Source organism: Pipistrellus hanaki (genome assembly GCF_964339955.1).
Source record: "Pipistrellus hanaki genome assembly, chromosome: 6".
NCBI classification, from domain to species: Eukaryota; Metazoa; Chordata; class Mammalia; order Chiroptera; family Vespertilionidae; genus Pipistrellus; species Pipistrellus hanaki.
Genome location: NC_140508.1, coordinates 88,440,848 through 88,467,007, shown reverse-complemented (window position 1 = coordinate 88,467,007; position 26,160 = coordinate 88,440,848). Strand labels below are relative to the sequence as shown.

Here is a 26,160-nt window from a genome sequence, read left to right as displayed (position 1 = left end):
GCCTCTCGACACAAAGCAATTCCTTGTACAAACAAAACCCTCTGACTGGCAGCCACCGAGGTCTCCGGTCACCACGATCCAGAGAGGACATGAGCACACGGTTCTTCAGGGGAAGGGTGCCTGGGTGCCGAGAGGGGGGCCTGGGAGGCTGGAGGGGGCCCGCCTGGGGCCTGGGTGCCTGGAGGGGGCCTGTCCAGGGCCTGGGTGCCAAGAGGGGGGCCTGGATGCCGAGAGGGGGGCCTGGGTGCTGGGAGTGGGCCCACCCAGGGCCTGGGTGCCGGAAGTGGGCCCATCTGGGGCCTGGGTGCCGAGAGGGGGGCCTGGGAGCCTGGAGGGGCCTGTCCGGGGCCTGGGTGCCGAGAGGGGTGCCTGGGAGCTTGGAGGGGGCCCATCCGGGGCCTGGGTGCCGGGAGGGGGCCCGTCCGGGGCTGGGTGCCTGGAGGGGGCCCATCCCGGGCCTGGGTGCCGGAAGGGGGCCCGTCCGGGGCCTGGGCCGGGGGCAGCCGCAGTGACGGGCCAGCCCCTGGTTTAGAGACCCCAGGCCTGCCCTGTAGGCCACCTTTGATGTCAAAGCAAGAAACCAGATCTTTAAAAACAGGACTCTGGGACATGAGGTTAAAGATCAAACAACTACAGAAACCCTTGCTAGAGATGCTTTTATAAAAAGGTCCATGGCACATCGCTCTGGAGCAATGGCGTCCCTGGCCCTGTGGACGCCCTCGGGAGGGATCCCTGAGGAGGTGGGTGAGGCTCCGACCAGCCCACAGGAGCTCGAGGAAGTGATGTCCCAGGAGGCTCCGAAGATGTAAACACACAAAACCAACCCCAATGCCACGCGACACCGGGCGGCCCCTGAGCGTGTGCGGAGAGCAGCGTCTGCAGGCTCCAGAGGTAAACAGCACCTCCACGGGCGTCCCAGCGTCCGCACACCCTGGGGCGCGGCGAGGCGAGCCTCTCCAGGAAGAGGCACCGGTCCGTTCTCTGCGGCCAGAGACCACGAGCTTCTGGCGCAAGGGAAGCGGCCCCGCCGTGCTCGGCTCCAGGCTCGGCTCCAAGCTCGGCTCCGTGCTCTGCCCCGTGCTCAGCTCCAAGCTCGGCTCCGTGCTCTGCTCCGTGCTCAGCTCCAGGCTCTGCTCCAAGCTCGGCTCCATGCTCTGCCCCGTGCTCGGCTCCAGGCTATGCTCCAAGCTCGGCTCCGTGCTCTGCCCCGTGCTCGGCTCCAGGCTCGGCTCCGGGCTCTGCTCCTCACCCTCGCTGGAGCTCCGCAGCTGCCATCTTCCTTCCGTCGTCACCTCGTCACCTCGGGGTGCCCCTCCTCTCTGCAAAAACCAGCACGGTCTTGCCCAGTCCACCGAGCAGGAGGCTGCAAGAGAGTCAAGAGGTCAGGAGGCTGCCGGGAGCCACGTACGTGGGTGAGGGACGCCTTGGTTCTGCTGTGGGGGCTCCCCGCACCCCACTTCCAGGTCAGGCCCAAGAACCACCCATCCTGCAAAGTCCCCCTGAGCTGGGGGGTAATTGCAAGGTGGAGGAGGGGCTGTGTCTAGGACAGCACGCACCCAGGGTAACACCATGCACCCAGGATAGCATGCACCCAGGACAGCACGCACCCAGGACAGCACGCACCCAGGACAGCACGCATCCAGGGTAACAACACGCACCCAGGATAGCATGCATCCAGGTTAACAACACGCATCCAGGATAGCACGCACCCAGGACAGCACGCACCCAGGGTAACAACACGCATCCAGGACAGCACGCACCCAGGACAGCACACACCCAGGTTAACAACACACATCCAGGACAGCACGCACGCAGGATAACAACACACACCCAGGACAGCACGTATCCAGGACAGCACACATCCAGGATAGCAGGCACCCAGGGTAACAACACACATCCAGGGTAACAACACACATCCAGGACAGCACACACCCAGGACAGCACACACCCAGGGTAACAACATGCACCCAGGACTGCACGTATCCAGGACAGCACGCACCCAGGACAGCACGCACCCAGGACTGCACGCATCCAGGGTAACAACACGCACCCAGGACAGCACGCATCCAGGATAACACGCATCCAGGGTAGCACGCACCCAGGGTAACAAGACGCACCCAGGACTGCACGCATCCAGGATAACATGCATCCAGGACAGCACACAGCTGGAAATCAGTAATTTTCTTGGTGCGGCCCCTCAACGGCACCACCGCAGGCTCCGAGCAGACACCACAGACCTCACAGTCACCTTGTGCCCAGCTCCATCTCTGTCCCCATTGGGAAGGAAGCCGTTTCTCCTGCTGCTGCTCCCCCGCCCGCCTTGCTTCCCTGCCGCCTTCACATACACAGACCCCGGTGGGTCCAGGGCCTTGGTTCACAGGAGGGAGCAGGGGCTGTTCTCCGAGTTTTCCGTCTGTCACGACCTTGCTCTGGGCACGTCCTAGCATTTGGCTCCAATAAACCGTGTGAAGCCTTCTCTAGTCGACAGATGGAATGCTCCCCTTCCCATCTATAGTTCAGACAGTTCTGTTCTTTCCTCGTTTCCTCACCAACATGTGCGCCTGACGCGAGGCACCTCCTCGGGGACCCGTGAGGGACAGTGCGCCTCCCGCGGGCCGGCTGTGCGGGAGAGAGCAGGCCTCTGAGGAGGCTCCGTGTGCAGCCAGCACTCCAGAGAGGAGGGTCCCTGTGCTCGACGGGGAGCCTCAGACGGGCACAGGGTGCGGCTCCCAGGCCTGGCTGCCTCCCCTCCCCTCCACTCAGCTGAGCCACGCCCACCACAGCCTTCACGGCCTCGCCAGCCTCCCTCCTGCCCTCTCCCTCGCCACGGCTCTGTCACCCCCACCGCAGGCCTCTGCACACTGTCCCCGAGCCCCTCGACTCGCTCCTCAGTCTGCTCGACCACAGAGGCCATGCCGACTCCCTGCAAGGACGGGTCCTTCTAAACAGGACGGTGGAGCTAGTCTGAGAGCCATAGAAATGGAGGACGGAGAGACCGCACAGCCTCACACGCCGACATGGCTGCCGCCATGCGCTCCTGTGCACACAGGCGCTAGGGGCTGCGTGTTCTGTGTTTCCGGCCGCACAGCACGGAGGGGAGGGTGTGCCCAGCCACACAGCCTGAGTGCCCCCGCCCACGCCTCGCCCTTCCCGTGGCACCCACCACCACGGCCACTCACCATCCCACAGCCGCCCTGGTCAGGATGCCCTTGAACAGCAGCACCGAGCAGCCAGCTGTGGTCATCTGCAGAGAGAAGCCCAACAGAGGCATCAGCGTGGGCTCCGGAACCTTCTCCAGCCCTCACAAGCCGAGTGCAGGCTGGGCCAGGTCCGACGCTGCCCTCCCCTCCTTTCCCCTCCCTCCCGGCCACGCCAGTGCCTTGGTCAGAGTTGCTGAGGGGAGCTCTGGTGGGAAGACGCTGAACTCTGCCTGTGTGGGAAGTGGGCACCTGCAAAAGCATTTCATTCCCAAACCGGTCACCGGCAGCGGCAGGCAGCCCCCCTCGGGTCCCTCTCCCCCACAGCGCCCCCTCCCCCCTCCGAGGTGGGCAGAGCAGACCCCGGTCTCGTCCAGGCCACGTGAACCCGGGTCCGGTGCACGGCCATCCCAGGTCCTCCGGACGGCACGCCCGTGTCCTGCCTTGGCCTGCGGTTTCTGGTGGGGTTTGGGGGGCAAGGGGCACAAGGGGAAGAATCACTGGAAGCAGGAGGCACACAGGCGCCGGCACCCCCATGTTCACCGCAGCAGCTCAGACACCGCCGGGAAGCGCCCCAACAGCCCACTGAGGGCGAGTCGACAGCGCCACGGACGACAGATCCTCGGCCTGAAGGAAGCGGCTCTGCAGCACGCGGCGGGAGGGAGGCCGACCCTGTGCAGCACGCGGCGGGAGTGAGGCCGACCCTGTGCTCGGACACCGCGGCCCCACGCTGAGATGCAGGGCGTCACTCAGAGACGGGCAGGGAGGTGGCGGCCCGAGCGCGGGACATCTCCAACGGGCAGTTTCCGTTTGGATGATGGAAAGTTCTGGAGACGGATGTCCGTGGGAGCAGGGCTGGTCTTGAGTGTTAAAGAGCCGGAGTCTGTTTGTGAAGACCTCACGCTGCTGCCGGAGCTGACCCTGAAGACAGGAAGCGGCCGCTGTGCCCTGGTCCTCCTCACCAAGGGCACCTGGAGGGCACGTCTGTCTGCACACAGCTCTGCGGCCTGAGGAACGCTCCCTCGCACTCGGAGCGAATAGCAAACAGCAGGCCCCACACGGAGGACGCCAAAGGCGGGCACTCGGCCCTGCGTCTGCGGCCCTGAACTTCCTGCTTCCGGACAGCGGTCACAGCCTCCTGTTATTCAAACGGGTCGGGTTTGTTTTAGAAACACTCGTTCCAATCCAAAGATAAATGTTTGTGTGGGTTTTTGTAAGAAAATAAAGTGCTGTGAGCGAACCTGCCAGAGAGTCCTGTATTGGGGGAGAGTCGAGGTTCAGGCTGGTTGGTAGGATTTGCTGCGATCTGCGGTGAGTTTCTAACCCGCGCTGAGTGTGCCCTCCCCGGGAACTGCCGGGGTAGCCCACGCCCCCACTTATCGGCTCCGGTTTCAAACTCGACTTCATCCCAGCATCTCACCTGTGCTCGAAGTCCCCTCTGCCTGTAGACCTCGCCCACATTCCTCCTCGCCCACTGGAACCCACGTCCAGACCTTCCACGGCCAGTCTGCCTCATGGCGAGCAGACGAGGCCCCTCGGGGCTCCCACACCTGCTCGCCTGGCACAGGCCACGGCACTGCCCGTGCCTCCGGCAGGGACTGCACGCGGCAGTGCTGTATGCCCGGCTCCTGCAGGGGGCCTGGGGCCAGGCCCGCTCCCCGGCTCTAACAGGCGTCACCCACATCTGTGCTCCCTCTCGTCCAAGAGGCCAGAGGAGCACGTGGTCGGGCCACAAGCTGTGATGGGAATTAAATAAGAAACGTGTGCGAGTACCAACCACACGGCTGCACACGGGAGCGCCAGGTTGGCTGTGGCCTGCCGGCACGTCCGTTGTTCCAGGGACCAGGGGCGTCGGTGGACCGGAACCTAAAGCCGGGCTGGTGGTGGAGCTGCGGTCTGTGGAGCAAGGTTTCTCTCTCGCTCCCTCTCCCTCTCTCTCAAAATCAATAAAGACACATTTCCTAAATAAATAATCTTGGGTCATAACAGCATCCATATAAGACCTTGCAGGCAGGAAATTTATAGAAATTCAAAGTATTTCCTCAATAAGCAAACTAATTCAGGTCAGAGTTGTGAAACCAGAATTGTTATCATATTTCTGCGGCACAGAACACTGGGATGATCAATGGCTCTAAAAATAGCCCAGAAAAAAAATCAGACTTCATCATTGGAAACGAGAAAAACAGCTTCATCCAAAACAGCAAAATGTCCGCGAACAGGCCTCGGTCCGCGTGAACTGTGTGACAATGGGAGATGGAATTTTAATGTTTTCCTTCAATCCGCCCACGTCCCTCTGGGAACGCCGTGCTCGTGAGGAATAATTCCCAGATATCTGTGCGCGGCCACGGGCTCCGCAGACGCCCGGAAGACGGGACCTGCCTGTGGCTGCCTAGTGAGAGGCCGAGAGGGGAATATGCCACCGCAAGGTTTCATTTTCCACGAAAAATGATTCTCCTCGCCGCAGTGGCTCCAACGTCCGCGGAAACAGCCGCGCTGAGGTTTCCGCGGGAAGCCCCTCGCCCGCACGTCACCGAGTCAGCGCTGCTCTCCGCCCGGTCCAGGGCACAGGGAGGCGCGAGAGAGCGAGGGAGAGCACGCGGGACTGGCCAGGCAGTCCGGTGAGACTCGGCGACAGGAGGAAGGGGCGGAGCCTCAGGGAGCAGAGCGAACAGGAGGGCCTCCTCCTCCGAAACTGACTTCCCCTCAGGAGGACAGCGTGTCCCCACCCAGCGCTGTGGCAGAGATGGGGAGACCGGGGTGATGAGGACAACAGGGAGAAAGACACTGCAGCACAGACACGGAAACTAGAACGACGCGGAGGCTAGTGGCCTCGGAAGGCCGCTCCCCACCTGAGGCGCCCGTGTCCTCCTGTGAGTGGGTGAGGAGGGGTGCTGGCTTACCTCCGTGTGACCCCTTCACACCGCACACACACTGCGCCTTCATGTCACACGCTGACGGGGGCCGCTCAGCCACTCCGCTGCCTCACTCAGAGCCCCCCCCCCCATTCAAAGACACCTTCAATGTCCCCCAAACTGTGCAAGCCCAGTGACCCTTAAAACCCCGTCACACACAGCTGCTCCGCAGGCAGCACACCTGACCGTGTCAGAGGGGGGCTGGGCGGGGTGAGCGAGGCCCCTTCCCTCCCGCAGGCCCTGAGAACCCGGCACACGCAGACATCACACAGACACCATGCCGCCCACACGGCCAGCGACCGACAGCCACCGAGTCCTGGCCTTAGAGATGATACTCGAACAATAAAGTAACCAAGTCACCAAGTTACAGACGCTCGTAGGCAAGGACAGCGAGCTGCTCCCGAGGTCACAGGGGCAGAGGAAGCCGCTTCCTGGGCTCCACTGCCTCCGGGCGTGAAGGGTGAGGACACTGCATTGGCCTGCGGGAGACTCTGCCCTCCTGGGGAGCAGCTGTGCGTGGGGAGCAACACTGGGTCCTCGAGAGCCGGGCGGGCACTGCATCCCCTCTCCTGGCTCAGCCTCAGCTGCCTCTTCCCGGACACGGAGGGCTGCCGCCCATCCGTCAGAAGGATGAGACGAGACGAGACACAGAAGAATTCTCAGAACGTAGAGCTGCTGGAACAACCACCAGCAACCACGTCTTCCTTACATGCCTGCACATCATCGCTTTTCTCTTAAACGCAACCACTTTTCCCTGCGTCAATGCTTTTCAGCACAAACTGGAAGGGACCCCAAGATTGTATGAGGTTGCTTTGGATTTCACACAGCTGCTTCATCAGACGAAGGAACGGAAAAGGTTGCTAAGTATTGTTGTTTTCAGCTTCTTAGAATGCCCTCCAATCCCCGAGAACAGCAATGACCGTGATGACAGTGACTGAGAAGGCACCTTTCCTTGCTGAGCACCGAGCCCAGGAAAGAGGCAAAGAAAGACGAGGAACAGAGAGCAGCACAGACGCCTCCTCTTCCAACGCGGGCGTGATGATGCGACGTGACACCTCCTTGGAAGGGGAGAAGCATGGGTGCTTTTGGGACGGGGAAGGTGTCCCAGGCCCCTCCAAATGGCCTCTCGGCCTGTGTATCTCTGAGTGTTTCAGAGAATCCCAATTCTCCTCTGGGCCAACGGAGCAACCTTCCGAGTCACTCTCCACAAGGGCGCCCGGCCGTCCCAGTGAAATCACGGGAAGGGCCGCGTACAGCGTGCTGCACCTCAATGTCAGCACGTCTGGTCTGCAGGAAAGTGCATGTCGGGATGGGTAAACATTATGCATTGGGAGTCACAGAGTTTATTTTTAAATAGAAAAGAAGAAGAAGAGAGGAGGGAAGATTGTTTAATATATTGAAGCCAGAAGAACCCTCAATGGCTTTTGTTCAATCCTTCACATTTAGGAAGAATTAAAAATCCTTCATTTTTTAAAGAAATATGTTTTTATTCTTTTTTCTTTTTTTTTTAAGAGAGAGAGGAAAGGAGGATAGGGAATTACAAACATCAATGATAAACATCAGCTATCAGCTGCCTCCTGCACGCCCCCTACGAGGGAGCGAGCAAGCACCCAGGCATGTGCGCTGACCAGGAACCGAACCATGGCCTGTGGCCTCCTGGTTCCGAGGTTGACGTTCAACCACTGAGCCACACCAGCCAGGCTCTTCACCTTCTTCCATCCAGTCTCGCTCCCACTCTCTCTGACAGCTCCGTCTGTTCCATGCATCAATGCCACGGTTCTATTTTGTTCATTAGATTCCACATGTAATTGGGACCACATGGTATTTGTCTTTCTTCGGCTGGCTTATTTCTCTTAGCACAACAATCTCCAGGGCCCACCATGCTTTTGCAAAAGGTAAGGCTTCCTTCTTTTTTACGGCCGAGTAGTATAATAGTTCATGATGTGGATGTACCACAGCTTTTTTATCCATGCATCTGCCGATGGGCACTGCACTGGGCTGTTTCCCGATCGTGGCTGTTGTAGTTAATGCTGCTATGAACATAGGGGCGTGCGTATTCTTTGATTGGTGTTTCAGGATTCTTATTCCTAGAAGTGGGATCGCTGGGTCAAAAGGCAGCTCCATTTTAATTTTCTGAGGAAGCTCCTCTGTGTTCCAGTGGTTGCCCCGGTCTGCACTCCCACTGGAATCCCAGCCGTCACTGCTCCTTCTTTCTGCTCTGTCACTTGTTGCTTCCTATGCTTTGGGCTGCTGTTGTTAGGGGTGTTTATAACTGTTACATCTTCCCAATGTATTAACCTTCTCCAGACATAGTTCTTATCGTGAAGTCTAGTTGGATTTTAATAGTCACTCGGGCTAGCTGCATTATGGCTACTGTTTGCACGGTTATGTTTTTCCATCCTTTTACTTTCAACCTATCTGTGTCTCTGAATCTAAGATGTGTCTCTCATAAACAGCATACAGTTGGGTCTTGCTTTTTTATCCAGACTGACAATCTCTGACTTTTGAGTGGGCTATTTAGTCTATTCCCATATAATGCAACTATTGATAGGACTGCTAGCAAAAAATCCCTTTCTTTAATTGGGAGTGTCTTTCTTTCTTGTTCATATTTAAAGGATGGTTTTGCTGTATAGAGAATTCCTGGTTGGACATTTTCTCTCAGCACATTAAATGTGTTCTCCTCCATTGTTTTTTTGAGAAGTCATCCATTTATACTATTTTTTTTTCTACCTCTCTTTCCTCTTCTTCTGGATTTCTTATATAGACGTTGCTGTGGTTGATGTCCCACAGATAAGCCTCTGTTTATATTTTAGGGTTTTTTTAGTCTTTGTTCTTTAGATCGAAGAATTCCCTTTGTTCTGCCTCCTGGGTCATCTCCAATCTATTACTGAATACCTTTGGAAAATCGGTCACTTCATGTCAGTTACACTTTCAACGCCAGATTTCCCATTTGGCTTTCTTTTTCAAAATCATTTGGCCTCTTTACGGAGGTTCTGTATTGTCTTTCCTTGAATTCTCTGAATGTGGTTTCCTTTCTGTGTCTGAATGTATTTGAACAGCCGCACCGCAGTCTTTTCCTGCTGAGCTGTAAATCTGAGGACACAGACAGGTTCCTCCTGACGGCTCTTTCCTGGCATAAATCACGCTTCCTGTTTCTCGGAAAGCGTCTAATTTCCGCTGGACACCGGACACTTTACGTAACCACGGCGGCAGCTCTGGGGCTGACCTCCGCGGGAGCGCTGTCGTCTGTCTGTTCTGCTTCTCAGTCACCTGCCTGGACGGAGTCTTTAAGGTCCGTCTCCCACGGAAGGTGCAGCTCTGAGGTCTTCACCGCGTTTCCTGTGTTTTCTTCAGCTGCTGTCCTCGGGGTCACCCCCGGCTGCACTGCTCAGAGTTCTGCAAAGCCTAGGCAGAGGGCGCACTCACACCCCTGGAGCCGGAAAGACCTCTCTGCTTCTGGCTCTGAGTGGCCGGGAGCACACCGAATTTCAGGGGGCTCGTGTCCGGCCTTCCCTCCCGTGAGTGCGCTTGGGCTCTGCAGGCGGAGTGTGGGGGTTCTGCTTCTGGTGCACAGACAGGGTCAGCCGGGGCACATGCAGAGCTGTCTAGTCCCCGATGGGCGTCTCACCCCCGAGCTCCCCACCTTCCCCAGCCAGACCCTGTCCACTGCGTGTACCACGGAGGACTGTGAGCCCAGGACAGTGGGGCCCTGGCTCTTCCTGCTCGTTTACACTGACAGAGCCTTAACTGAAAATACTGTGCGTGGAACATTCTGGAAGCACCAAGGCCATTGGTTTTCGTAGCCACCCCACTCTGGTTCCACTATTACACGGATAGAGCTGGGGAGAAAGGCACGGGAGCAAGAATGCGCCACCAGAGCCGTTTCCACCGGGAGCAGCCACTCTCAGGGACCAGGCTGCTGTGTGCCGCGGCCTGTGGTCAGCGTGCCTTGGTCTGGCTTTCCAGTTGACGTGGGGAGGGTGAGTCCACGTGCTCCTCCACCATGGGGAAGCCAGCGTCTCAGCCATGCCACCGTCCGTGGGGTCAGAATTAGTCATGCTCTCACACAGAGACCACTCGGGTGAAGATGCTGCTGTGGAATCTCCTTTCAGAGACGGGGAGGGGGGAGGGGGGGACCGTGGGGGGGGGGGGGGCGTAGCCAATCGATCAACATGGAGATGTCTCTAGGCACTTGTTCCGGTGACTGTCACTCGATCGCACTCATTAACAACGGCCACGTCTGGCAGGCAGCCCCCGGGCGACACGACGGATGAAATGCTCCACCAGGATGGCGCCAGGACCTCCCGGGGGTCCCGGTCCCACAGCTGCTTCCTCTCCTCCTATCTCCTCCCTCCCATGGAGATAAGCCTGACAGTGACAGCTCAGCCCAAGCTCCCCCTTCCCCCACTTACCTGAGCAAGGAGCAGCCAGGCCGCATACTGCCCAGGGGCCGCCAGGCTCTTCAGCTTCAGGGCGCTGAGTGTGAGGAGGAACCCCAGGAGCCCGCTGGAAGGAGAGACACTGTGAATGAGGCTGCCTTCTGTTCCCTGTGACACTGCACCTGCTGGTTTTAGTCCCATACCCACTTCCTCTGCTCCCAGTGGTCTCCAGTTTAAAAAGACATTAGAGGCCCAGTAAGTGCTCCTTCCCTAGGAGCTGTGAAGAGAGCGTTTCACTAGCTGGGGAGCGGGGTACAGAAATCTGGCCAGTCTCTGTCAAACCACAAGAAAGAAAAGGGGGACAGTACCCCCCGCCCTCCGCTATGCTGGAGCAGAACACACAGCCAGGACAGGTTCCTAAGAGAAAGCACCTCTGAGGGCAGAGGGTCTGGGTTCGAGGTAAGACTCTAAAAGGGGAGGGCTGGCCCATGACATGCCCCCCCAGCAAGGCACCCACACAGCAACTGCACTCCAGGAAGGAGGCGACACCGGGGTGACCTGCACGCCCCACCCTGGGGGCCGGAGGTGGAGCACCTGGGGCCGCGCGGCACTGACAGCCGTGATAGGGAGCAGTGGCCTCGCAAGAACCACCTTCACGATCACCCTCACAGTCACCGTAGCCACGGGCATAGCACAGGGAACTCCCAGCGGAACAATTGCTCCCCCTGGCGTGGGGCAGGGCTGGGGAGGGAGCACGGCAGGGACGCCAGCACGGAGGCTGGCTCAGCACAGACACGCAGTGAGTGCCAGTGTGGCTCGAAAAGAAGACTCACGCCTGCAGCTTGCCCCAAACTACAGGCGGCCTGTGGGCTGAACCGTTTGCACCCCCAGGCTGCCCTCTGACGGGGTGCAGGCTGGTGGTGGCTCTGACCTGATGGGAGCTCTGGGGGGCGGGACCTAGCCTCGGCCGCTCTGTGTGTCCCCAGCCGGGACTTCGGGAGCACTTGCTCTCGGTCTCGGGCACTGGGCCCACAGGTGGCCTCGGCAGGTGACAACGGTGGCCATCCTCACGGGGCCAGGCACGTGCAGGCTTCAGACTCCCGCCTCAGTGCACACAGCCCTGTCCTGCGAGCATTCCCCTCCTCCGGGCGAGGAAACGAGAGGGCAGGAGAAGCAGGTAATGCGGCCAAGACACGCGGTCAGGGAGCAGCGGGCTGGACCTCACCCTGCATCGGCTTTCCCGCCACAGAGCACCCACAGAGACCTGCCTCCCAGAGCAGTGAAGTCAGGCCGGGGGCGGGGGCAGGGGAACAGGGAGACAGGACGGCACACCTGCCCAGTTCTATCCACGTGGCTGGTCCACGTCCCTGAGTACTTCCCAAGATCACCTCGTCCAGCCAGCTCTGCTCAGTGGTCTCCACAACCTGTCTCATAATCTTGGGGCTCAGTGGAGGTTTTTATTTCTTTTTGGAGGCTGCCCTTCAGGAGCAAGAGGGAGGCCAAGGTGGAAGTGGAGAGGGTAGGACTGTGGACCACAATCTCCCCTTGAACTCAACTAGCTCAGATTAAAGTGGAAAGAACTGCTTGTAGAGAGAAAAAAAAAAAAACACACTGGGAAATCCCAGCTCTTGGCAAGTTTGGAAACCACTACTGGGGTGTAAACACTTTTGCAGGACGGGGGTCCTCGAAGGCCCAGGCCAGCTCTGAGCACCCAGCCTCCCCCGCAGCACCCCTGGCCACACGATGGGTGACTACCAGTGCCTTTGGCTTCGCCGGAGCGAAGACACAGCTGGGAGCACAGAAATGGGAATGAATAGTGTGAGGGCCGTGAGATCAGATTACCTGGCGCAGCAGCTGCCGTGGAATCTGTAGAAATACAACAAGGGGAAGTCCCGGGCACAGAGGAGGTCACCTGCGGGCACAGCGAGGGTGAGACGGTGGCCCATACACCCGCGCCCGCGGTCCCAACCACGCCGGCCAGCACCCTGAGCAAGGAGCAGCGGCACCGAGTTCAAACAGCATCCCTGGGTTCCTGGTACGGCCCTTTCTCACAGTAACAGTGACAGTGACAGTGACAGTGACAGTAACAGTCCCATAGAAGGATGCACTGAGGAGTCGGCCTGGCAGGACCCATGCTCAAGCCCTGCACACCACCTCTCAGGGCTGTGATGACGTCTCCCCCTTGGCCTGGAGCTCAGGTGAGAGATTTACCCAAGACGGCACCACTGGAGCTGGGAGCCTCAGCAGGAAGCTCTCCCTCACAAGCCTGGATCCTCCCCTTCCCCAGCAGCTCCTCCCCCAGCAGAGGGGGCAAAAACAACCCTCTTTTCAGTGACTGTCCTGTTCTCTTCTCCTCAGACCTAAAGCCGGCTGTGAGAGCCCGGCACCCTCCCCTGTCTGTTCCAGGACGGTCCGGCCCAGGGCCAGGCCGGGGGCACGCTCGTTTGAGTGCCGGTCCAAAGGGCACATGCATTTCGAGTGAAGTCAGTTCATTCTTTGAGTCCCACTTGGTGGAGAGGAAATCATCACACATACCGGCTGCTTCCCTCTCTGGAATGTGAACTTGGTCACAAACAAGAAGTCGGGAGATTAAAAAAGCAGCAAGTCTTCCAAAAACACCCGAGGAAAGGCACTGAGCGTTTCCACAGCAGATCACTCATCCCTCCACACCGGAGTCCGGGGGCGCGGGGGGCCGGGCCTCCACTCGCTCTGCCTCCTGGGCCTGCAGCCCTGGAGCCGGGGGTCTGGAGGTGTGGGGGTGGGGGTGAGAGGGTGGGAGGTGGAGGGGACCGGGCAGCACGGGCGCTGTATGGGCCACAGGGCACTCGTTAACCAGGAACTCGAGGACACAAGGCTCTCGGCCCTCCCTCAGACCCTAACCACTCTGTGATCACTGCCTCGCGTGGGAAGGAAGGCTCTGAATTCCATCTCTCAGGGGTTGTGTGTGTTTTTATCAAGACGACTGTTTTGTTCCATTCATCACGTGTGTTTGACTGAAGGAGGGGATGAGAATGAATGCGTGGGCGATGACTCCGGAAGGTTCCAGGCCATGTCTAACCCTGGGTGTGACACCCTGGAAGGCAGCCACGTTCCCTCCAGCATGTCCTCGGAGACATGGCCGGGCCAGGGCCTGCACGGAACAGACAACGGAGGCAAACACACAGACAAGACGAACTTACCTGTGGGATGAGCTGCGGAGGCCAGGAGCGCCACGCTGAAACAGAAACAGCAAATGAAGGAGCGCCAGCACCGAGAACACGCATTTCCAACCCTTCTCCTCGGAAACTGAAACCGCACATGACCTTGCCGATGGGCCACTCCGCCCGCACCCAGCTCCCGGGAGTGCAGCCTCTGGAAACGTGGGCACGTCCACATCCACACCCCACATCCACCCCCCAGGTCAGCCGTGCCCTGGCCGCCATCACACCCACCTCCTCCACAGTCATCGCCACACCGAGCGGCCTCCGAATCACGGCAGGCTGCGCGCTACACCGTGGCTGTGCAACGTGAGATAAGTCTGTTTCTGCCACAGAATTAACTGCGTAGCAGGGAAGCTCAATGTCCACGAAGCCAGCCCACAGAATGACCCAGCCCATCCACTGGAAACTCCTTGGACTGGTTTGCAATCGATGCCAGAAAGGATGAGGAAGAGGGGGAAGCCATATTCTTCCTGGCACTCTCCTACCTTACTCTCCGGAAGCTTCTCCCCTGTCCCGGGCCCGTGGACAGCGCCTCTTGGGCCTGATCCCACCTCTGTACTCTGTCTTTCTCCATCCCAGCCACAAGGCAGCTGGTCTAGTCAGAGGTCAGGAGAAAGACTTTTTCCCCAAGACCAATCAGGCCAGATACACAGCAGACCTTTTAAATCCATTCATTCAGCAATCGTTACTGAGTGCCTAGGAAGCACCAGGTACTGCTCTAATCTGGGGGCACAGCAAGCAAAAGAGAAGGCACTCCTACACTCACCAGCTGAGCTCCAATACATTATTTCGGTTTCACAAGTCACACCCCAGAGAGAGAGGCTGTGCACACCCCTTTCACACACACACACACACACACACACACACGCACACACACAATTTCATCTGCAAAACAAGGAGGGGGTATGTATAGAGATTATAGCCTCAAACAAACAGTGGCCAGATTAAAAATTAGAAACTCAAGATCCCAGGAGCTCCCTGCCGGAGGGGGCACCGTGGGGAGACCTGGCCCGGCCCCTAGCTCCTGGCTCCATTGCCCCTTCCACCTTAGGCTGTGCCCTGCACCCCGAGGACCTCACATGCTGCATGTGGACCCCTCAGCTTGCAAGTCCACCCACCACCTTCCACTGACAGCCTCCCCTCCGGCACCACTGGGTCTGGGAATGATTTGGGAAGACAGACCAGGGAGGCCCTGGGATCAAGGTCAGGTCTCAGGGAGGGAAGCCAAGGGCCCAGGCTTACAGAGGCCCTCCCACCTGGTCTAGGGCCCCTCCCACCTGGTCTAGGGCCCTCCCCCCTGGTCTAGGGCCCCTCCCACCTGGTCTAGGGCCCCTCCCACCTGGTCTAGGGCCCCTCCCACCTGGCCTAGGGCCCTCCCACATGGTCTAGGGCCCCTCCCCCCTGGTCTAGGGCCCCTCCCACCTGGCCTAGGGCCCCTCCCCCCTGGTCTAGGGCCCTCCCACCTGATCTAGGGCCCCTCCCATCTGGTCTAGGACCCTCCCACATGGTCTAGGCAGGGCTGCTGGTTGGTGTCCTGATTGGTCCCTCACAGACACTTAGCTCGCCTTCCTGGGGTCACGTTGGCTCAGAACTCCCAAGTCACAATATTATTGGGAAATAAGCTCTTTAAACATATAGCACAAATATATAGAAAATAGCTCTAGAAATATATAGAAAATAGCTCTAGAAATATATGAGTTACTCTTTGAAAATGTAAATTATACTTACCTGAATATATAGTTTAAGTACTGCTGGTCAATGTCACTAAGGGATAAGAAAAAGACAAAACATAAAATAATAGAAGTGTTTTATGTATATAGAAAGTAGTCGCTATCCTATGTTAATAAATTATATCCATGCATACGTTACTACATTTATAAATTATCAATAAATGGTCTGAAGAGTACTTCATACTCAAAACTAAATCCTGGCTCATTTAAAAAACACGTTTCCTGGTCTGGCCATACACACTCACTTGTGGCTGATTATTTCTCACTAGAGGCCCAGTGCATGAAATCTGTGCACTGGTGGGGTCCCTAGACCTGGCTGGCGATCAAGGCTGATCAGGTTCCCCACCTCCCCACTTCCCCGGCTCCTCCTTCCCTCACCACCCATCCCCAGTTCCCCATCCCAGCCTGGGGCCCAGCCCTGAACGGATTATTGGGGCCTGCTGGCAGGGGACAATTCCTGTGTTGAGCGTCTGTCCCCTAGTGGTCAGTGTGCATCACAGCAACCAATTATTCCATCACAATGGTCACTTATGCTTTTATACATATACTAGAGGCCCAGTGCACAAAATTTGTGCTCAGGGGGTCCCCTCAGCCTAGCCTGCATCCTCTCCAATCCGGGACCCCTCGGGGGATGTTCAACTGCTGGCAGTCAGACATCCCTCTCACAATCCTGGACCGTTGGCTCCTAATCGCTCACCTGCCTGCCTGCCTGGTCACCCCTAATTACTCCTCCCCCTTGCCGAATGATCACCCTTAACTGCCCCCCCACCTGCCGGCCTGGTTGTCCCCAACTGCCCCTCTCCCTGGCCTAGTCACTCCTCACTGTCCCCTCTGCTGACCTGATCACCCCCAATTGCCCCCCTCTGCTGGCCTGGTCACCCCCAACTGTCCTTCCTGCAGATCTGGTTGCCCCTCACAGCCCCCACACTGGCCTAATCACTCCACGCAGCCTGCTTGTACAGTCCTTTGGTTGTCCCTCACTAACCCCCCTGCCAGCCTGGTCATAAGCAGCCATCTTGTGATGGTGTGAGAGTTAATTTGCATATTACCTCTTTATTATATAGGAGTAGAGGACCATTACACAAAATTCGTGCACAGGGGGTGGGGGGTCTTTTAGCCCAGCCTACATTCTCTCTCAAACCAGGACCCCTTGGGAAATCCTGCAGAGATTCCTGTGGGATCGGGCCTAAACCAGCTGTCTGAATCCCTCTCACAATCCGAGACCGTCAACTCCTAACCAGTCACCTGCCTGCATATCTGATCACCCTTAACCACTCTGCCTGCCTGTCTGAGTGCCCTGTATTTTATCTGGCAACTTCACTGGCTTTTTACGGCAAAAAAATACTTTATTAATAGCACAATGTGTGCTATAGGCCCCAGAATCACACGTTCTCAGGTGTCACCTGCTCCCAGATCCACTCCCTTGGCACCTCTCCCCTCAGCCTTAGGGGGGCCTGGGACCCAGAGCCAGATGGCTGGTTGGGGTTTCGACCTCACAGCCCAGCCCAGCCCGGCCTGGGTTCCCTTCCTTCACATTCACCAAGGCCGGCCTCAAGCTCCCCGCACAGGGGCCTCGGGGTCTGACCCGAGTCATGCTGGGAGGGCTGGGGATTAGGAAAAGGAGCACTGAGCTGAGGGAGTAACCCCTGAAGGAGGAGGACAGACTTTCCCTCTCCGCCCGGCGCTGACGCTAGCCTGTGCCAGGCCCTGGGCACCTGCCTGGAGCGACTCAAAGACAAAAGGGCTCTGGGCCGAGCCTGCTGCCCTCTGCACTCGGCTGGCAGAGTCTGCAGCCAGGAGCAGCCCTGACGCCTGGGTCTTACCCTGCTCCTTAACCAAACCACAGCGCCACTCCAACGCTTACCTTAACGCACCGGGTTTCGGGGACTTCTGGAGGATCTTATAGGCCCCTGGAGAGGAAGCAATGTGTTACTGGCACAGGGCACTCTGGTAAGGGGCTGCCTGTACCTCCCGGGAAGCACCAAATCCAAAGGGAGAAGGAAGCCCTCTCCCCTGCAGGGTCCCCCACACCCACAGGGGCCGCCACCACACCGGGAGGGTTTGGGGTGGGAGTGGACAATCTGGGTGGTGGTGCAATCAGCACAGAGGTGCTGGGGAGGCTGGTGCTCATGGGGTGTGATCAACAGGAAGCTATCGAGTGATGCGCAGGAGAAACTCTGGGCGGGGTGACTGGCCGTGGGTGCCTCGGGGCACGGTGCCCCAGAACCACAGACAAGAAGCACCGAACGTACGACTTGAATAGTCAGACGGCCCTTTTTCACCCAGTTCCTTTTTTTGTATGTTGATGGAGTGTCTTTGGCACAAACTTCTGGGTCTCTTCTCACCTGCTTAGAGAAGGACCAGCCTCCCATGGAGGACCTGAGCAGGCAGAACCGTGCAGGTGAGTTTGTTCCTGTCTGCCCTGAAGAGAGGAGACCTCTCAAAAAACCTCCCAAACAGGACAGTCGAACAGAGAACGTCCATTTATCCTAACTTCGATGTGTGTTTCATCTTCTTTGTCCAAAGTCACTAAATAGCGGATTCACAGTAAGATCTAAACACTAAGCCTTAATCGCCATAGCAAGCATTCTTTTAAGACTTACCTACACAGAGCAAGTGAATCACAGCCCAGAAGTACCCGTCCGGATCAAACTGTAACACAGGATTTAAGGAAAAATGGCTGCAGGTTCCCACAAACAGTCCAGCCTGGCAACCAGCAACCCTACACGTCAACACACATGCCAGGCACAGGCACCAGCCAGGGGCCCAGATGGGACGGTGTGGCCTGGAGTCAGGGTCTCACCCAGGTGCCTGCCACTCCTCCCAACATGCTCCCTGTTCCCACCCCCCTGCATCTCCCACTCCCCCCGGGCCTCTGGAAGGCCACCTGATGGTGTCACCAGTGGTTTCAAATCCCTTGGCAGTGCTCCAGGGACTTCAGGGTAAACGCCAAACTCAGGGCACCTGGCATCGCGACAAGCCCCTGCCCCCTCCAGCGCACCCACGGCCCCTCTAAAGAGAAAGGGAACTCTCCCTCTCCAGCCCCAATGCTCCCTCCAGCTCAGCCCTCCTCCCCTCCCCTTCCCGACTCCACAGAGCTGCTCATTCCACAGATTCCCCGTCTCGGTCGTCTCCTGCACCTGAACATAAATTCCAGGAGCCAGTGACCAGCCTGGAAGCACACATGTGTGTAGTGGGTGTTCAGTGGAGTTAAGTCCCAGCATGGTTAGGGCACCCCAGGGCAGGGCCCACCCCTGCTGCTCCTGGCCAATCACCTCCCTCTTCAGGATTAGGTCCAGAAGCAGGGCCTGGCCAGCATCAGAAAGAACTGGGTTAAACTCTAAAAACTCATTCCATCGCCAGCCGGTGGCCTCATGGGCCGCCTCAGTCTCTGGCTATGACACAGAGACACCAGCGACCCCTGTGGACTTGGCAGTCTTCAATGGGCACAGGAAGCACTGGCCCGAGCCCAGAGCACAGCAGGCTCTGGAACCGCTAGCTTCCGTCCCCGTGTCCCCGGTCTCTCAGGTGCTCACACATCCTATGCCCCCAGCATGGCACAGTGCTGGCCACCCTGCTGTCCGAGGAATTCTCTCAACCGTCTGCCCTCCTCTCCTTTGCTCTGACGAGACTCTGCCTCTGTCTACACTTCTTTGTGTCCCAGAGTCCCGGCTTGGGGAGCAGTCCCAGCAGGCAGTGGGAGGACGACTGGAGTGGGGTGGCTCTCAGCCACAGAAAGAAATAGGGGGCACTGAAAGTCCTTCTGCAGAGGGGGCCTTGGGGAGAGAGGGCAGCTGCGCCCAGTGTGCGAGGCTTGGGCAGCTCGGGCGCTGGCTGCAGGCTCTCCGAGAACCTACGGAGGCGAACTACGCCAATCACAGCACCCACCGGGGCACCAGAGGCCAGAGCTCTGGCCACACTGCGCAGCCTCGGGTGGAAGGTGGGGCCCCAAGGGAGCACGTTGGCTTGGCCAGCAGGCATCCGGCCTGAAAGACTCAATGCCTAGGCAGGTCAGGCTTGTGCCAACCCAAAAGGAAGGACTGGGGTACTCTGCCCCCATGAGCAGGCTCCATAGGAAAAAGCCTTCAGGGAAAACACGCCGACTGAGCTTACCTGGGCGTCATTGAAGGGGAGGCTCCCCGCAGCAGCCAGCAGCAGGAGGGCACTGTGGAGAGAAGAAAGACAAGCAGCTTCAGGGCCCAGCATCCACGAATCCTCGAAAGCGTGGGGCTGGGACACACAGACGGAGCTCGGCAGAGGCCACAGTCCCGCGAAACCGAGCCCGGCCCTGTCTACTCTCAGAGAGCCCATGACTTCTGCAGTTTCCAACTGAGTGCCCACCAACCACCAGCTGTCTCCCCGAGATGGGCCTTGGCAGGACATTCGCAAAATCAAAACTAACATTTGAGACAAACTCAAATTTAGGGACAATGCACAAAACTGGGCTTCCCCTCTTCAAAAATGTGACGGCTCAGATGGGACAGGAGATCTGACGTGGGGTGCTGGGCACAAGGTGCAATACAGAGATCTCATGAACAGAAGCCCACCCTGAAACCTCTATGTTCATGTTGACCAATGTCACCCCAAAAACTTAATTAAAAATTTTAACATGCGTGCATGCGCGAGCGCGTGCGCGCGCGCGCACACACACACACACACATGCACACGAGCACACTGCGAAGGCAGTGAAAGACCACAGAAGCAGAGGAACCGGTTCGTCCAGAGTGGAGAGCACGCAGACACAACACCTCGGGGGAGATGACCATGAAAGACCACATTGGGACAGACGGCCAAGTGTGGACATGGACTCCACGTGAGGGAACAGGATTGTACAAGATACGTATTTCCTAAGTTTAATAATTGCAGTTTAGCCCTGACCGGTTTAGCTCAATGGTTAGACCGTCAGCCATAGGACGGATAGGTCCCGGGTTTGATTCTGGTAAAGGGCACATACCTCGGTTGCAGCATAGATCCCGGGCCCTGGGCCGAAGGCCTGGGGATTGGTATGGAGGGATTTCAGAGTGGGGGCAACAAGACCTTGAGAAGGTCAGACAGCATTGGTCATCCTGAGGCTCAGAAAGGCTCTCCTCTCCAGCCCTTCCAGCTCACACACAGAGGACTCCAAGGCACAGACTGCCCGGGCTCAGAGGCAAAGGGCTGGGTGGAGGGAAGCTGTCGGGAGGCTTTGCTGGGCTGCCCAGGACGGGAAGGGTTCAGCTGGGAGGAGGCGGCCCCTGATGAGTCTGGGGTCTACCTTCGGGTGAAGGCTCTCCTGAACACAGGGGCCCCCCTCATCCCAGGCCATGAGCAGGAGGGTCCCCTCGAGCTGACGACCCCCGGGATGAGGGGAGGGAGACAGCCCTGGTTTCCCACCAACCGCGGCCCTGGCAGTGCCTAACCGCCTCAGTGTGGGTGGGCTCCCATGCCTGGTGGGCACCTGCTAACCTTTTTAAAAAAATATGTTTTATTGACTTCAGAGAGGAGAAAGAAGAGACAGAAACATCAATGATGAGAATCATTGATTGGCTGCCTCCTGCATGTCGCCCACTGGGGATAAAGCCTGCAACCCGAGCATGTGCCCTTGACTGGAATCAAACCCAGGACCCTTCAGTCCGCAGGCCGACACTCTACCCACTGAGCCAAACCTGCTAGGGCAGCACTTGCTAATTCCTTAAACAAGAGGATACGTCCTGATGTTTCTTTTTTCCCAAGTAGCAGCCTGTAATAAAGTAAAAAATAGGGACTGAATGGCAGCCCAGAAGTGCTGGGAACAACAAGCCTCTCGCTGGGTTTCTAGCCCGACACAGAACTCCTGCACTAGTCGTCCGGGTCAGAATCAGCGCCCTGGGCAGGGGCCTGCCTGAGTGTCCTGCTGGGGAAACTGAGGCATGGAGGAGGGGTGGGATGGCACATGCCCAGGCTCACGGTGCAGATCCGACTTGCAGGCCAGTGCTTTCTCGCTGGGAATGCTTTCAAACCCCACAAACTGATTGCTGTTTTCACATGTTTGAGCCATCCCATGTTTTCCATTCCACTCCCCATCGGTATTGCACAATCTGTGAAGTTCTGGGCATCAGCGACTGAAACCGAGCAGGGTTGTTTTTGCCGCAGGAATAAAATAATCCAGAAAAAGAGGAAGTGAATTTCAGAGTAAGACACAAAACAGGGATACATGAGTATTTATAACAAATTCCTCTGTCAACTCTCAAGTATGAATCTTCCACAAACAGTGTTACCATCGAAGTTAAAAACCAGGTTAAATCTTGTATTTTACAGGTTTGTGGGTTTGTGTGTGTGTGTGTGTTAAACTTACCTACAGATCTTGGCAGGAGGCGTTTTCTGCATGAAAATAGAGATTTATAATTAGTCTTTAAAACCCTTTTCCTTAAAAGAAAACATGACGATCAAGTGTACTGGGGCCGAGCAGCAGCTGCAGAGTGGTGCTGAGGCCTCGCTGCTGGGCCCGAGGAAGGATGACTCAGCGCTCAGGCTGTCACCTCGGCAAAGCGCCTGTGGGTGCAGTGTTCCCCATCCCGGCCACCCAGCCCTGTCCACAGACGCCCCATGTGAGAGAGCGGCAAGACACGGCCAAACCTCCCGCCCCGCGCCCCACGGGAGGATGGGAGAGACCCATGTGACTATGATAAAGGACTGAAGCCTGTGTCCGATTCCCAGTCCAGCCATCTCTTTAATTTTCCTTCCATCAATCCAGCTCTGACTCTCGGCGGTGCTAAAAATTCTCTGGCATGACGTGTAAATTAAGAAACAGAAAAAAAGAAGGGACATTGGACTCCACCCTTACCGAGAAGGAAAAATAAGAGCAGGAATCTCAACTTGGAGCTCAGCGCCCGGGGAAATGAAGACGTCCTGATGCGGACGCTCCCTGACTGCCTCCTGTCTGTGGGTTTGGGGCTGGTCTCTGACTCGGGGAAAAAGGCTGCAGGGAGGAGCACAGACTGCTCGTGCTTCCAGGGGAAACAACCGAGTAGAACATAACCCCATTTCAGAGGGGTTATGTTGCTGGCTGAGGACAAACTATACTTTTAAATTTTTATTTTTATTGATTTCAGAGAGGAAGGGAAAGGGGAAGAGAGATAGGAACATCGATGATGAGAGAGAACCATGGATAGGCTGCCTCCTGCACGTCCCCCACTGGGGGTTGAGCCTGCAACCCGGGCCTGTGCCCTGACTGGGAATCAAGCCCTGACCTCCTGGTTCATAGGTCTATGCTCAGCCCGAGCCACACTGTCCAGGCCTAACATAACTTTCTGAATCGGGATCAAGTGTGAGGTGTGACCACACTGGTTAAAAGAGCACTGACAAGAGGATGCCTGGTTTGCTATGAGGAGGCCAAAGTCTCCCACATCATTGAATAGCCCAGCCGCGCGCGTTTCAGTGCAGTCTTCTCTCCTCACCTCCGCGGGCCCTGCCTCAGCAGCGCAGGGGACAGGCTAACCTTGCCTCCACTGCCCCCTGGTGGCGACACCTAGCCCTTCAGTACAGAAAGGATAAACTAGCACAGGTGACTGCTCCTGACAACTGGATAAGCGTCCCAGGACGGGGAAAATGTGTCCCTAACAGACTCTGAGCTAAATATAACCAACATCTCAGGACGGTGGAGGTGCAGGGACAGGGGGCAGCACAGCTCTCCTGAGGGACATGCTCACCCCACTGTCCGGGGGCTTCGTTCGTTACAGGTAGCACTCCAGTCCGTGCCTGAGCGAGCGCACCATTCCACAGAGGAGTACTTTTTTATTTTTTAAAAATATGTTTTTATTGATATCAGAGAGGAAGGGAGAGGGAGAGAAGGAAACATTCACGATAAGAGAGAATCCTTGACCGCCGGCCTCCTACACACCCCCGACTAGGCATCGAGCCCACAGCCCGGGCCTGTGCCCTGACAGGGAATCCAACCTTGACCTCCAGTTCATGGGCTGATGCTTCACCCCTGAGCCACACCAGCCGGGCGTCCTTTTTCATTTTAAAACTCAGACTAAAGGAGCTCCGACCTGAGACAGAGCCCCATCCCCCAAGGCTCCAGGAACAAACAAGGGTCAGGGTGTCATCCAGGATAAGTCCTGGTGCTGACCCAGGGCTCAGATCGGGTCAGCACAAGCCTCCAAGTCACTGCCAACATCACACACGAGCCTCGTGTGGCTGGGTCAGCTGACTGCCTGCCATGCTCCTCGCTCTGGCCGCCGCTATCCTCACGCTCTGCCAGTCCTCACTGTGTCCCAGTTAATTAGGGTCTTGTGCTATGGGCTACACGTGAGGACACCGAGGCCCCGAGAACTAAGAAAAGGGCTTGGGACACACAACCTAGTGCCACAGCCTGACCCTTTATATATATGACCCTGCTTGGCCACAGCCCACCGGCCAGGCCTGTCTCTCCCTGCCTCTCCCCAGCCCCATAGCCCTTTCAGGCCTCAGCCTCACGTGCTGGTTCTGGCTGGGGAGACATGATCAGGCTGGGAGAGCCCAGTGAGCAGCGAGTCTGAGGAAACACACCAGTTCCATTTGGACCCGTGGCAGTTCAGCTGCCAGGAAACACCCACAGGCGCCAGGGCTGAGCTGAAGAGGCAGCGCTGGTTTGGAGGCAGGGACTTGGGGTCACCAGGAACTGAAGGCAGCTGGTGCCACGGGGAGGAGGTTGTCCAGACAATCTGTGGACAATCTGTGTCTGGTCTCCGAGGCTCCCTAGGAGGCCCTGGAGGGCAGACAAAGGAAGAAGAACGGGCGGCTATGAAGAAAGAGCCAGAGACTTGGGAAGAGGCCAGCAGGGAGGGGAAGGAGGTCATGTGAGCTGAGAGCTGAGAGCAGGGTGTGGGATGGTGGAAGGTGCAAAAGACCAACAGCATCACAAACATGAAGCATCAGGGGCTTCGCCAGAGCAATTGCAGGGAATGGTGGGGGCGGAAGCAGGAAATGTGGGAGGTGAGAGCGACGGGAGGATGTGGATAGCATGGACTCGGTGTGGGCAAGGGCCAGGACGAGAAGAGTAGAGGTGGGGGGTGCTCATGGGCACAGCAGTGTGCTGGCTTTCCTGTCCAGTTTTGGTTTTACACACACAGTTGATAAAAAAGGTGTGGTGTATCTACACCAGGAAATATTATGCAGCTTTAAAAAAGAAGGGTCTCTTACCCTTTGAGACAGCTTTGAGAGGTCTGGACAATATTATGCAGAGCAAAATAAGCCAGTCAGAGAAAGACAAGTATCCATGACTTCACTCCTACACGAAATCTAATGAACAAAATAAACTGATGAACAAAACAGATCCAGAGATGCAGAAGCATGGAACAGAGTGCAGAATCTCAGAGGGAAGGTGGGGAGGGTGGATGGGGAAAGATTGACCAAAGAACTTATATGTATACTAGTGCCCCAGTGGGGAGCGTGGCCTGCTGGGATCAGCCTGCAGCGGGAACAGCCACTCATTCTGGTCAGCCAAGCAGCACTCCCACTGTGGGAGCACACTGACCACCAGGGGGCAGCTCCTGCATTGAGCATCTGCCCCCTGGTGGTCAGTGCACGTCATAGCTACCAGTCAGACAGTTGGATGGTCTCTTAGCCTTTTATATATATCGATATGCTTAACTATGGACACAGACAGTATGCAGTGAAGGCCCAGGATGGGGAGTGGGGGACGGGCGTGGGGTAGAGTCAATGGGGGGAAGGGACATCTGTAATACTTTCAACAATAAAGATAAACTTAAAAACAAATAAGCACAGTTTTGGAGGGGGTCTCCCAGGACATGCTCCACCCCTGACTGAGAGCACTGAGCGTGCCGTGGGCCGAGGGAACAGCCAGCAGAGCAGGAGGGTAACTAGAAAGGGGAGGAGGGCGGGTAACCCAGAAGCTGCAGGCAGGCATGACAGGGCGCATGGGTGCGCAGTGGCCACGGGAGGGACTCCTCTCTCCTGCCCACCTGTAAGAAGTGTGCTGCCTGAATGGCTCACCAGCCTCTCTTAACAGTTCCAAAATTTAGATATGGAATCATTTTAAAAGGGAAAATGTTGGGGGAAAAGTAACTGCTGGAAGAGGGACCAAGATAAAACCACCACTAATAATGTCAATCAATACAGCTAACATACAGAGCACCTACTATGCGCCAACACCATGGGAAGCACTGATGTGTGCTGCACTGCGCCCTCCCGCCAGCGCTATGAGCTGGGTGAAGTCACTGCCCCTTCAAGACGAAGGCATAGAGGTGAAGAAGCATGTCCTTGCTGGTTTGAGGCTGAGCTGGCACTAGGAAGGGAAAGGAATGTCTGTCCCCGGGGTGGACAGTGGGCAACGCCCCAGTGCCCTACAAAAGGCTTGGACAGGGGCATCCATGTGGTGCTGGGAGGCGCTAGGAGGGGACCCACCAGGCCCACCGGGGATCCCTCCTGGCATCCTGAGGCCCTGGCTCAGGCTTGGCCTGGAATCCCATGGGGTCAACACGCACTCCCACGTATGCTTGGTGGACTGATGGATCTCAAAACCATGGTCCTCAAAAGTACTAACCCCTGTCTGACAGTCCTGACTGGCAAGATATCTGGAGAAGGTAGACAATAATTTCTGCCATAAAAAAAAGGCGTGTCTCTGAAATTTAAAGTGAGGGATGTGAGACTGGCATCATGCATTATCATTTACCTCTTTCCGGAAACACATCCCGTGCCCACAGACGATGACTTCAGCTGCATTGTGCAAAGTGAGAAACATAGGAATGGCCTGAAAGGAAACAGAATAAGAAGCATGAAAA

General features: G+C 57.1%; 1 protein-coding gene across 16 annotated transcripts in view; it reads right to left on the bottom strand.

The window, feature by feature from the left end:
* Positions 1-639: 639 nt before the first annotated feature.
* TMEM241 (transmembrane protein 241) overlaps positions 640-26,160 on the bottom strand; it is a gene marked incomplete at its 5' end in the record, with an annotated part of 72,055 nt that continues 46,534 nt past the window's right edge. For 10 of the 16 annotated variants that reach the window (XM_084888256.1, XM_084888255.1, XM_084888246.1 and 7 more), the window contains 11 exons: positions 3,662-3,869; positions 3,901-4,118; positions 10,522-10,615; positions 12,331-12,400; positions 13,668-13,702; positions 15,417-15,452; positions 17,283-17,328; positions 18,022-18,070; positions 19,532-19,583; positions 21,732-21,757; positions 26,052-26,129. In XM_084888256.1, coding sequence (XP_084744382.1) covers positions 3,737-3,869; positions 3,901-4,118; positions 10,522-10,615; positions 12,331-12,400; positions 13,668-13,702; positions 15,417-15,452; positions 17,283-17,328; positions 18,022-18,070; positions 19,532-19,583; positions 21,732-21,757; positions 26,052-26,129 — 837 coding nt within the window. In that variant the 3' untranslated portion in view covers positions 3,662-3,736. The other 6 variants (XM_084888254.1, XM_084888260.1, XM_084888252.1 and 3 more) reach the window with 4 other exon arrangements.